The sequence below is a fragment of the Labrus bergylta genome, chromosome 6, assembly GCF_963930695.1.
Source record: "Labrus bergylta chromosome 6, fLabBer1.1, whole genome shotgun sequence".
Classification (NCBI taxonomy): Eukaryota; Metazoa; Chordata; class Actinopteri; order Labriformes; family Labridae; genus Labrus; species Labrus bergylta.
In genome coordinates, this window is record NC_089200.1 from 4,612,583 (window position 1) to 4,625,248 (window position 12,666).

Here is a 12,666-nt window from a genome sequence, read left to right on the forward strand (position 1 = left end):
TTTTGTGAAGTACCTCAAACAAGTCTGCCGTTTGGTGATAAGAGTACTTGATTCTGTATTTTTGCATCATGGAATCAGTCATGTGGAAGCAGGAAAAAGTACTCAGGTGCAAACGATCTAAGTAGTTATTCTGGGACTCTAACTCAGCTAATTCATTTTTATACTTTGCTGCCCTCTGGTGGACCAGAAAAGAAACACAAACACACACAACCTGATTACTGCTCATCAGTGCAGTTTCCTGTTCCTATTTATTGTTGTGCACTGCACTTGATCATTATGTACATCCTGTAATGGTTAACAGAACTAAAAGGAGCACGTGAACAGAATCTTTACACATTATAGTAATACTTGAACAGCAGACAGGCAAACACATGACATACTAGTAGTCTGTATCCAAATCAGATCACTTCCTTACATACCAGAACTGCAGATAACACACATCCATTGACTACACTAAAGAGGTTAGAGTTTTTTTTAACATAGCCGTAAGATAGGCGCAGATAGAGAATTCAGTCAGCGAGGGAGCTTAAGGAGAGTTATTTCACACGTCGGTCCTCGATGTAAATCAAGCTCAGGCGCACATCAGACACACACTTCTGTGTCAAGTGAGTCACCAGAGAAAGCAGAAGACTTTTAGATCAGAGTTCAACTTTTCAGCCAGGAGCCATTTTTTATAGAAACAGGACGTAATATTCCTCTTGATCCATTCTTTGTCCCAGCAGTCGTACCTACATCCTCAGTGCAGATGAACAACAGAGAATCAACATGAACAGCATTGAAGTCCAACAAAGGGTTTACACATTATGAACGTTAACAAAGGGTTAAAGACGAGGATCACATGCTACTCCTGCATTTCTACAAAAAAAAGGGGGGGATTTAAGGTTTTCACAATATTTGATTCTTGATGATATTTGAAACTTTGATGTTTGAAAACAATAAAATCTGCTTTATTTTAGTGATCTTTAGGAAAGAAGTGACGCTTAGAAAAAACAACAGATCTGCAGTTGTATTGAAACCAAAGCTGCCACTAGCAGAAGAGAGAGAGATTCAAATTCAAAGGTCTGCAAATACTGATGTGTCTGAAGTCCTTTTAATGCATCATAGAGATGAACAAGTGAAGTTTAAATGTCTCTTATAAACAGACAGGGAGCAGAGGAGGTGACGCTGTCTAAGTTGCACCGATACATACAAAAACATTGCCACTGTATTTGTGCAATGCAAAAGTTTAATTGCAATTTTTGGTAATGAAAAACAAGATGTGACTCCCTATTGAATGCACATGACTTATATTTTTGTTACAGGTAACCATATTGTTTGATTTTTACTTTCAAAGTTTAAAATTCTGAAATCTCGACAACACTTAACAGTCCTGAAATGAATGAAAAAATTGTGTAAATGCTAATTTTCTGCACATTTTGCCACTTTTAAAACCGATGAACACATTTTTTTAATTTATAGCAGATGACAAACAGATTAAAATGTGTTTTAGAGTATTTCACTATCAGTAACACAGAGCTGGAAGCTGAGGATGTTCTCGGATAATAACAACAAGTTTCCAGTGAAAACCTCAAATTCTCCAAGAAATGTAGATTTCCCCTTACGGATATATATCTTTAGTTTTTGCATGTTCCTTCATCCCACGGCTACACATACTCTTCACATCAGGAGACAACATCAGCAGTCAAACAATCTTATCAGCTGAAGCATGTTAGTAAAACTCCATGGAGACAGCTGAAGTTTGATCCGGGTACCTTAATGTTGATATGAAATAGTGTTATTTGCTGCGTTCTCACCAAAGTGATCGCCGACTTTTAGAGGAACTCTTCAAAGGCCACAAGACCTCAGTGGAAACTTTAGAGAATCATGGGCTGGAGGAACCTTTTAGGCCCTTTTCAAAAGGAGTTTCTTAAAACTTAAAAGTCCCTGCATGGTGCCTCTGGGGAAAACACAGCTTTTATTACTCTTCAATACAAATAATAATTATAAATAAAATCATTGTCAGTGGTGAACGGAGATGTCCAACAAATGTAAACAAACTGTCAAGTTTTTAAGAAGTTGCAGTATCAGTGTCTTGATAAAAACTGCTGTAATGACGTGTAAGGATCTTAGTCTTAATTAAGTAGTAGTAATATACAGTTAATCAGATCATGATAGAGTATTTTCTCATGATCAATAACCCATCTCTGCAGAATCAGCCTACAACACCTGTCATAAAGTGGCCAATAGAAGAGCAGCACATTAACCTCACTCGTGCTGTTTTTGTAGTTTGGAAATAAGATATTGCTCTCTACAACAGGCTGTGTAACACTTATGATGTAGTCTTAATGATTCCAGTGTTTCTACTAGAGTTGAACATGACGGTCTACATATCAATACATGTCCATATGGTACATTAGTTGACTTCATGTGCAGTTTAAAAAAAATCAAAAACAAAGCAGCACACGTCAGACACACAAATGAAGATGAATTAAATAAATAAGAGTAGCTTTCCTTCACAGCGGCACCGAGGAAAGTTTGTGCTTTCACAGAGCTAACCTCACAAAGGAATACATGTTGTGTATGAGTGAGTACGCATGAGGCCTCGAGGTGCTTCATGTGTGGAACTATACATGTGCTCAACCCTATAGTACAGTAAACAAAGCCCTCAGTCCCGGCACACATGCAAACACACACACGGTTCAATCACATCAACGATAAATCACTCTCCTACAGTACAATGCCTTTTTTTTGTTCATCCTATATATTAAAGGTCACACATTATGCAGAATACACTTCACCTTGGTTTTCTAATATTAATATGCGATAACATATTTATAAAAACAGGCCGTTTGGAGATTTTCACAAAGGGCAGTAGCCCCTCCCCCAAGTGTATGACACTCCTACAGCTAGGTGTATTTTTCTGCCCTCTGAGTCTGCCTTTCAGCCATAAACAAGTGGGCATTGTGTAAGAAAGCTCGAGCCACAGCCCATTCCAGAGAGGGGGCGTGGTCAGACACCGCTCATTTACATATTTAAAGGTACAGACACAGAAACAGCCTGTTCTGAGCAGGGCTGAAACAGAGGCATGCTAAAATACAGGATCAGAGTGGATTTTCTTTTTTCTTTTCTTCTATTTAAACTTGTTGAAAAGGAGTATAATATGTGACCTTTAATCATAAGTCAGGAGTGTATATTTGAGCAGCATTCTGATCGGTGTTTTTAATGTGGAGCCGCCTTGTTGTGTTGAATTTAATTAGTCATTTTCAACTTTACACATCCGACTCGTTTTTTTAAGTCTAACGCAGACAGACTCCAACCTGCAATCACAACTAGTGTCAAAAGCAGAGATAGCATTTTGATTACATTTTCTTTCACACACATACACAACATTTGAGATAAATCTCAAAACTGCCTTTCATTGGATGTTTTGAATATGAACCGGGGGGACTTTGGATTTGAGTAAATAAATCAGGGATCCATTTTTCACATTTTTCTCAAACAGAAGTCCTTATGGGTAAATGACGTGTTTGCTGTTAAATGCTTTCTTGTACCCCAAACACAGTCGGATGCTCTAAATGAGAATTTTGAGCAGTTTGTGAAACGCTCGCTCAGGTCACTCCCTGAAATGTGTTTTTCTGATCACATGATGTCCGTTGTCTCTTTTGATCTTTTTCTAAATCAAGTGTTTTCTTTTTTCTGTTTTTCCAGACATCCCAGTAACTCTGCTTTGATTGGTGGCTTGGTTCAGGACTAAGGACACCCAACAAGGAAAGACTATGATGCATTACATACATACGGTAGGTAGGAAGGTCACGTTGGAGGTTTTTTTTTTTGTTGTGTTTTTCCATCTTTGCAGATCCATTGGATGTTCTGTTTCTGTGGTAATGAGAGGTACAGGGGGTAAGCACAGGTATAAAGGCAGATGTCGTCGGGGGTGGCTGGAGTGACCAAACGTTGGTGACACATTTTGAGGTTTAGTTAAGACAGAATCAGCAGGGACGTCCTCCTCTCGCTAAGTTCCTCTCACTGTTTATTTAGTAGAGTGGCTTTTGTCCTTGGCTTTCAAATTCTGACCAGGCGTCGTTTAGTTCCATGAAAATCATCTTGGCATATTGTTCATAGGGCTGCCCTGTCGCCTGTGGGGGATGGACAGAAACACAAGAGTTAAATCCACAGGACAATCACATTAAAATACCTCATTTTTTTATAAATAAAAATTAGAGATTCAAATAACTTTTTTTACTCGTAGACTTTATAAAAAGGGGGACAGTCTCTGAGTTTGAAAAGTAATAGCAGATTAAACCTGCATTATTTTTAAATGACCAGCAGGGGGCCTCTATACATTTTATTGCTACTTGGGTTGGCAATCTGAGGGTCGCCGGTTCAAGTCCCAGCACAAGTCCCAGCCCGGACCAAGTCTGGAAGTTGGTCTGGTAGCTGGAGAGGTGCCAGATCACTTCCTGAGCACTGCCGAGGTGCCCTTGAGCAAGGCACCAAACCCCAAAAAACTGCTCTGGAGCGCTTGCTGTGTGCAGCCCCCACACTCTGAGACCTCTCTATCAGTGCATGTCCACAGGATCCTGTTTGTACATGTGTGCGTTCATGTTCATTAAACAGGGTGTAAAAACTGAATTTCCCCTCGCAGGATTAATAAAGGATAAATTATTATTATTATTATTATTATTATTATTATTATTATTATTATTATTAAGTGGTCTGTATTGTCTAGAAATAGGTTTCCCAAACTTTTCAGCTCCGTGACCCCCAAAATAAAGTGCTAGTAGAAACTGGGGACCCATACTGTTCATGGAGGTGGTTAAAAAGAGTGTTGATCTCAGGTTGAAACTCGAACACAAATTATAATGGTTGGCGGCTTCGGGTGGGGCTCGGTTCCTACTGTGTTGGATGCGGGTTGGGTTCATTATGAAAATCGAGTCACATTCTAACCGCCATGGGGGTCAGGTGTCAGACGACGTGATTAACAGCACTGCTGTCTTTCTGTTTCATGCCAAGAGTCTTTGAGTTGCACATTATACATTGAAACATTATACATTGAAAATAAAGAGGAATGAGATAGTCTTTGTCAGAAAACAGTTCTTACACAAGTGCAGAACAAGTTGAACAAAGAGATAAATCGTCCACAGGGGGTCGCCAAAATCAACACAACACAAAAGTCCATCATCAGTCCAGTTTTTCAAAGGGGTCATATTATGCTTTTCCTGGTTTTATATGCTCTTTAGTAGCCTGCGGTAGCACAGTAGTGCTAATGTGCTAATGTTTTTGCTCCCCTCAGAGCCAAAGTGGCTGCATTCCCAATATGGTAAAAGGGGCGTGACATTTCCGAGAACTGTGCTGAGCGACTGACCAATTACGGCAGAGCCGACAGGCCGACCAATCAGATCAGACTTGGCACATGTGGGGACTCTGAACGTGGGCACTTCAGAGCCTTAGAGAGAGAGTCAGAAGAGAGCCGGTGCACGGAGCGGCAGTTCATGAAAACAGACACTTTTTTATAACTTTATCTATTGTGAACATACTTTAGTAGGTACATAAATTAAATATATAAACCCCAAAAAGGACAGAATATGACCTCCTTAAGGACAGAGAAGCCTTGTCTCCCTTCCTGACTTTATAAGAATGAATTAATAAAGTACATAATTCAGTTATCATCTGCCTCACCTTGTCTGGGTGGACCACCAGGACTGCTTTGCGGTAGACCTTCTTGACCTGTTCTGGAGTAACCAGGTCAGCCATGCCCACGGGCTTCCAGCGGGTCTCTCCCTCCCACAGCACAGTATGCATGGTGGACAAAAGAGCTCGGATGTTACGCTCCTTCCCCTCGATCCAGTCCAGAATCTGGGTCACAAACCGGGAGAAGAGGTCAGCCATTATTCAGCGATGACCAGATTTTGAACGATAATTAGCAAAAATTCAGTGTCCAGTGATTTTGGCTGCAGTGAAAAGTTTTTTTAAAAGAGTAATTAGAGGAAGCAAAGTTTGGTCATGGGAGACCTGCATTAGTTGCTTCATTGATTCTGTAAAAAAAAACAGCAAGGCTTTAACTGTTCTTCAGTTCACCACTCTACTTCTGGGAATAGCTGAATTCTTTCTGTTGTGCTTCACTGGAAAAACAGACGACAGGAACCCAGTGAACTGATTTAAAACTTATTTTTAAAACGATGTCCTGGGACTTCCCTCAGAAGAAATAAGGACAACAAACTACTCCTTAAAAAACATGTGTACATCATATCACATCATAAAAAAAGACGCCCTGCCTTTATTTTCTCAGGGTCCATTTCTTTGGCCATCTCCTCCTTCCTCATCTCTGCTATAGTCCTGGGCCCTTTCTTCTCTTTGGCCCCTGCAAAGCCCTGACCGGACAGAAGGTCATCAAAGTTGGCATTTGAGGCTTTGGGTTTAGTACCTGACAGAGAGAGAGAGAGAGAGATACAAAGACAAAGAGAGGAAACACACATTTGTTTAAACATGAAACTCATCCTGCTCATTTACAAAATAACTGAATGAAAAATCCCTTTCCACTTAAGAGCTGCATGTTTCTGCATGTCATTCTCACCCATGCTGGCCTGTGCTTTGACCCCTGCGCTGGGCGAGCCCCCTCCCATTGCAGAGAAGCTGACGTTGTAGTTGGGTCTGTTCTGGGGCGATGTGTGAGGCATGGGGGCGTGGCTCGGGCTGGGCTTTGGCTGTGGGGCTGGACCCTGTCCTTGTTGGGGCTGCCATCCTCCACCGCTCCCAGCGCCTGGCTGCCATGAGGGGAAGCCAGCTCCTGTGTGGGCGTGCTGGGGAGATGGAGGAGGACGCGACGGGGAGCCCATGGGAGGGTGGGAAGGTGTAGTTCCAGTAGGGGTGGTGGGTTTACTGGAGAAGCCAGAACCTGGTTGAGAAAAAAAGATTGCAAATCGTGACTTAAAGAAGATGCTTCTGAAAGTAACAATGATTACATTTCTGTACTTCAGATCATTTTCAGTGACAGACCTCCAAGGCTTCCCCCCAGGTTGCCTAGGTCAGCGAACGGGTCCAAGGTGTTTGGCTTTGTTTGGTGGGTGGGGGTGCTGTGAACTGAACTAGTGGGACTAGTAGTAGCAGAACGACTACCCATACCAAAGCCTCCTCCTGGACAAATCAAGAAACAAAATACAGGAAGTCAAACCTCTGGAATGAAAAAAACATGTGTTTTTAGCTTTTGATTCAGTTTTTTTTAACATTAATTTCCACCAGATTGGCTGCTAATAAGAATACAACTGCTGCCAAGCTGAAACTTGATACAGAGGTGTTGCATTGGCAAAGAAATAATCCATTTAACTTTTTCAACACATTAGATCAAATTTCACTCTGGACTCTAAAATTATTTTGGATCCAACTCTGAAAGAATTAAAAACTTCCTCCTTCAATATTTATTTTTCTCCAAGAACCTCTTTTAATACTAGATGAGTATTTTATCAGAATCAAAATCAGAATCGGGGTTTATTGCCAAGTACATTTACACATACAAGAAATTTGACTTGGTGTCTTGGTGCTAAACAATTAACAAGGAAATAAAGCAGAACTAGCAACAACTTAAATAATACAGTAGAAGAAGATATTACAATATATAAAATAAAATTTAAAAATGTGAAAAAAATAAATAAATATGATTATTATTATTATTATTATTATTATTATTATTATTATTAATAATAATAATAATAATAATAATAATAATAATAATAATAATAATAAATAAAATAAAATAAAATAAAATAAAATAAAATAAAATAAAATAAAATAAAATAAAATAAAATAAAATAAAATGTTAAAATTTTTTACAAAATGTGCAATTATAATGCTGTTTTAATTTAATATTGCAGGTCATAGAATAATGGACTACTGCCGGCCTTGGTGGAGGTCTTGGCTCTTCTCGTGCCCGTCTAGTTCTTACCTGTGCTTGTGGTAGCCGGTTTGTTCCAGTCCCATCCTCCCATGGCGTTTTGTTGCTGAATGTTGACCGTAGGTGTTGTGGGTGGGACAGGGGAACTCCGGCCTATCAAGCACAAAACGTTTTGTCAAAGAGCGAGTAGACAGTGAAGGACAACTGAGCAACATGATTCCATGAATGAAAAGTATTTCCTTTAGGCCAGCCAATGATATTAGCTGATATTAGCTTATCCAGTGACTATCGGTATCATTTAATTCTCACAATATGCCCCGATATTACTCGATTTATTCACCCATCAAATAGCGTTTCATTTGAGTTTCGTTATGGATTACAACAAGCTTTTTTTACTCTCTTGAGTGTCAAGCAATGATGCAGTTAACTTTCTAGTTAAATGACCATTGTGTCTTCGATGTACTGTTTATCTTTTCCACAAGTGTTAGATAACTGCATTTGAGGAATCAAAACAATGAATGTGTTTGTACATCTATCTATCTCTTATAGATCTAATACAAATGTAAGAAAGATATCGGACGATATATCAGTACTGTAATCATCATTATCGGCCCCAAACATAATTTGTATACCGCTTCAGTTGTTGTTGTTGACTTGCTAAATTTTTTTTTAAAGATGCTTGGTAAATATGTTAAGTCTGAGAGAGTTCTAGTACTTCGGGCTGAAATGTTGCTTGGGGATAGGAATGATTCATGCTGGAAGTAATATCAAGCCTCTGAAGTCTCGATGCCTTCCTTGATAGACCGGCTGCAAAAACACAACATACACAATTCAAACCCATTCACTAGCGAGCATACAGAAGCAACACAAAAAGCCAGAGTTAGAGTAAGAGGAGCAAAGCTAGGAGAAAGGAATGGGATATTAAAAACACAATGCAGTCTAATGAATTACAACGCACGTTCATGTGTTTAAGCAGGGGAGCAGCCGGGTTGCAGACACTTTATAACTTGCCTTACCCTGACGTGGACTCTTTAAGAAGAGCATCCCAAAAGGCTGTAAAGAGTAGTGCAGCAGAGCATGCCTTACCAAAGCTTGTAGGCTGCAGGGTGGGTGATGGAGAGCGAGCGGCATGCAGGAAGGGGTCTGGCTGCCCCGCGTTACCTGGTCCGAGAAATGAACCCATCATGTCCTGAGGTTTAGGCATGGGACCCGCCCCAAAGGGGTCAAACGCTGAGAGAAAGACACATATGGATCATTGTTATTGTCACTCCAATGCGTAAAGTTTAGAAGCACCAGAAAAGGCTAGAAAGTGGACCTTGAGGTTAATATGTTTAAAAAATAACAACTTTTATGCTCTATTAGCTGCATCATTTTTGGGGGTTTTTATCTAACCTGGCGGCGCAGGAGAAGGACATGGCGAGGCAGTGTTTGGGACTACTTTATGTGGGGTGGACTGAGCCGATGACTGCCCACTGGTTGGCTGTGTCGGGGTCCCAAACAAATCCCCCAGGAGGTCGGTGGTTGCAGCTGCTGCAGCTGCAGCAGAAGGAGGTTGAGACGAGGGACACGGCCGGTTGATGTCCACCCCGTCGAGACCAAGGAGATCCACCTCCTCGGCAGGAGCCCGGGCAGCAGGAGCAGGGGGGTCCGGTCTATGGGGGGCTGTGCTGGTGCTGCTTCGCTGGCTGGAGAGGGAGAGCATCTCGTCGTCCGAGGGCTCGCTCTCCTCGCCGTGGCCTCGACTCTCTGGACCTCCGGGGGGCCTGGTTGGCTCTGTAAGAGGATGACACAGAAGTAGAGAAAGGGAGAGACGGAGGAAACATTTCATGAGTATCTTAAAGAGACAGACACAGTGTAGGTGAAGGAGAAGAGCTAAGTAAGGAAAATGGGCGACTACATAGGCTATACAAGCATCAGCCATTCTCCTAAAATATACTATGCTGCACACTCTGCAGTTTGCCTGGTGGTTACTTTTAGCTAATTGGAAGAGGTTCTTTCTAGAACAACAAGATAAATCTTTATTCACAACAATCCAATCAGTATGCTTTCTAGAAAAGGATGGGATAATAGTAAGACTGAAAACAGGCTATTGTTAATCTAGAGAACTATTTCACTTTGGTAGAACATTTTTAATTTGTTACACTTAAAGCTGCAACTTCTTTTCTTCACTGGGATTCATAGTCCAGTTACTTTTTACAGCATGTTTTTTTATTTTATATAGTTTATTTCTCGATCAGACACGGAGCAAAGAGGATGTGGGTACAACACACGATCCCAAGGCAGCCGGTGACGTTAACAGCGTCTTTCGGAAAAAGTTTAAAGATTTGAAACTTGAGGGCTAGGAGCGGCCGCACAAAAAAGGCGACACACTCGGGGGGGAAAAAGACAACGGGCGGCCGCTTTCTTTCTGCTGCGTTGCTGACGCTGTTGCCCACAATAGCAACAAAAAACGCTAGGTCGGCAAGGGGCCTTATTCATTTGTATCCATGTTCTTGAAAACATTTCTTTGCCAACTGGGAAAAGACAAACATTTATATGCCAGGGTACGACATTAGATCCCCAGATGAAATAGTATTAATGCTTTGGGCAAATTGAAAATATTCTACCAAAATGATACATTACCACTTTACGAGGACTGGGTTCATTTCAATTCAATCAACAAAGATGTGATTGGAAACAGCCATGTTGTTTTTACAATAACATGATTCCTCACCAGGTCAATTAGTATGATTGAATTGAACCAAACCCTGATGAACTAAAACATAACTTTACTGTTTTACTAACAGGTCTGTGGTATTCTTCTACTGTCTTACCTTCCAGGTCAAATCCCTCCATCTCATCTTGCAAGTGTAAAAATCAGAGCTTGTTGATTAGGTTGTTCTTGTGGCTGCATGTAAAAGTATGTACATGTATTTCTACCCAGTGTGTCTTCCAACCTTAGTGACGATTTATTGTATTTTAGTCCTGAATAATCGAGTGTATGGGTATAAGAGTTGAGGTAGGCCTACTTTTATACTACTTACTTGGGTACATATAAGGTGTTTTAATTAGATTAGCCCAATCAGCAGTAAATACAATTGTTTCCAGGCTAGCTTTGCTTTATCTAAATTACAACATTAAAGCAACACTTATATATTAAATAATCAATAATAACAGGAAATGGTTAATTAATATTGTCAGGGGCCAATCTGCATTATGTCTTCTTTTACTTTGACACTTTTAGGACTCTTTTTTTTTACTTTAATGGAAAGCTTTCTCTTTTAGTGAAGTGATAAGGGATTACGATTGTCCTTTTTGTGTAATTAAGTCCGTGCTAGTGCGTTAATTCATCATAAATTCGGGTGAGTGTGTGGATCACTTTCACTAACTGTTTCTAGCCTTGTGAGAGCAAGACAAATTGTTAGAAACTTCTAGTAACAATAGTTTAGTAAGTTATCTTAAACTAGCTGTGTGCTTTCATCAAGTTAGAATAATGTTAGCTTAGAGCTAGCACGTATTTGAAATTTAAGGGTAGCTTTACATAATGTTAAAAAAAAGCTGGTAAAAGTCCACTAGTCCATTACGTTGTTACTTACACTATGTTGTAACTCTAGGCTGTTAAACATGTTGAAAAAATGTAACATTTACTAGAAAAATTCAACAGTGTATATGAACGACTCTAGATTGAATTAAGTAATTTTCAAACATCTGTTATGTTATGGAATGAAAGTTTCTGTAGGTCTTGTTGTACACACATCAGGGGGATTTGGCTACTTGGTATCTTTCTAGTAGGTTAATAGCTTGTTAGCTTGTTAGCTTGCCTACTGGCTTGAATACAATTAACTGGGGTTCTACCACTTTGTCCCATTTCTAACCAACAGGCGGCTCCCTTGAGGCATTGACTCGCCTAGTTTCACAAGACATGTTGCCATTGAATTGGAAAGTTTAATGTCTTTAACCTTTTTAGAAAGTGTTTATAGCCATTCATCAGTGGAAAGGAAAGATTTACCAGCGATAGCCAGAGCATCCTGATGCTCCTGGTGGCAGGAGAAGAGAACACTGGGGCTAAGGTCTTTGCAGGGGAACTGCTCCCATGGTGGGGTCAGGTCCTTTTGTTTGTCTGTCCCTTCAACCTCAATGTCCACTAACACGTGGAAAAGCTGGGGATACTTCTCAGGAGAGTCACAGGCATCCAGCTCTGGTCTGAGAAGGAAACAGAGAGGATTGTATTTGGCAGGAATGTTGTGGATCATGTTGTTTGGGACATTGTGAAGATTTGAGGAAAGGATCAGCAGAGTTAGTTTTGTACTGGGATTAAATAGAAGAAATGTCCTTACTTGTTGAAATTTAACACGGTGGTACCAGGAGCAATGAAACCAGTGTGGAACTGGATCTGGAAGATTTGGGTGTTGGACACCTGACAACAGAAAAACAAATATATATCTGCACCTTGTGAAGTTTGTCAACCATCAATTTGTAATCTAAACGCATAACTAACTTAAATTTAGGCATATTTCCATTACATAATAATGCAGGTTGTCATTTGATTCTTAATGTTGAAAGCATTGAAGGGATTTTATAATGCTGCAGGTAGAAGTTAGACATATTTGTACAAAAAGTAACAATCTCAGGAAATAAAAAACCTGCATTCAATGATTCAGTCTTATTACTTCTAACGTCCTGACATTTTTTGTTGTACTTGAGATGCATTCATATTCAAATTAGTTGCACCCACATCAGTTAGCTGGCTTTTTAAAATGAACTTGTGCAAACAAAGATTCTCTATATTGACATTTTTAACACCCTGTTCTCGTAAGTTA

The 12,666-nt window shown here is 40.1% G+C and overlaps 1 protein-coding gene across 3 annotated transcripts in view; it reads right to left on the reverse strand.

Annotated features, from left to right (window-relative positions):
• Positions 1–211: 211 nt before the first annotated feature.
• Positions 212–12,666, reverse strand: part of dnajc6 (DnaJ (Hsp40) homolog, subfamily C, member 6) — a 45,097-nt gene continuing 32,642 nt past the window's right edge. For 2 of the 3 annotated variants that reach the window (XM_020652737.3, XM_020652735.3), the window contains 10 exons: positions 12,184–12,263; positions 11,856–12,049; positions 9,260–9,640; positions 8,954–9,097; positions 7,919–8,020; positions 6,976–7,113; positions 6,554–6,874; positions 6,255–6,403; positions 5,659–5,835; positions 212–4,115 (listed from right to left, as the gene is read on the reverse strand). In XM_020652737.3, coding sequence (XP_020508393.1) covers positions 4,014–4,115; positions 5,659–5,835; positions 6,255–6,403; positions 6,554–6,874; positions 6,976–7,113; positions 7,919–8,020; positions 8,954–9,097; positions 9,260–9,640; positions 11,856–12,049; positions 12,184–12,263 — 1,788 coding nt within the window. In that variant the 3' untranslated portion in view covers positions 212–4,013. The remainder of the gene's footprint in view (positions 4,116–5,658; positions 5,836–6,254; positions 6,404–6,553; positions 6,875–6,975; positions 7,114–7,918; positions 8,021–8,953; positions 9,098–9,259; positions 9,641–11,855; positions 12,050–12,183; positions 12,264–12,666) is intronic. The other variant, XM_020652736.3, reaches the window with a different exon arrangement.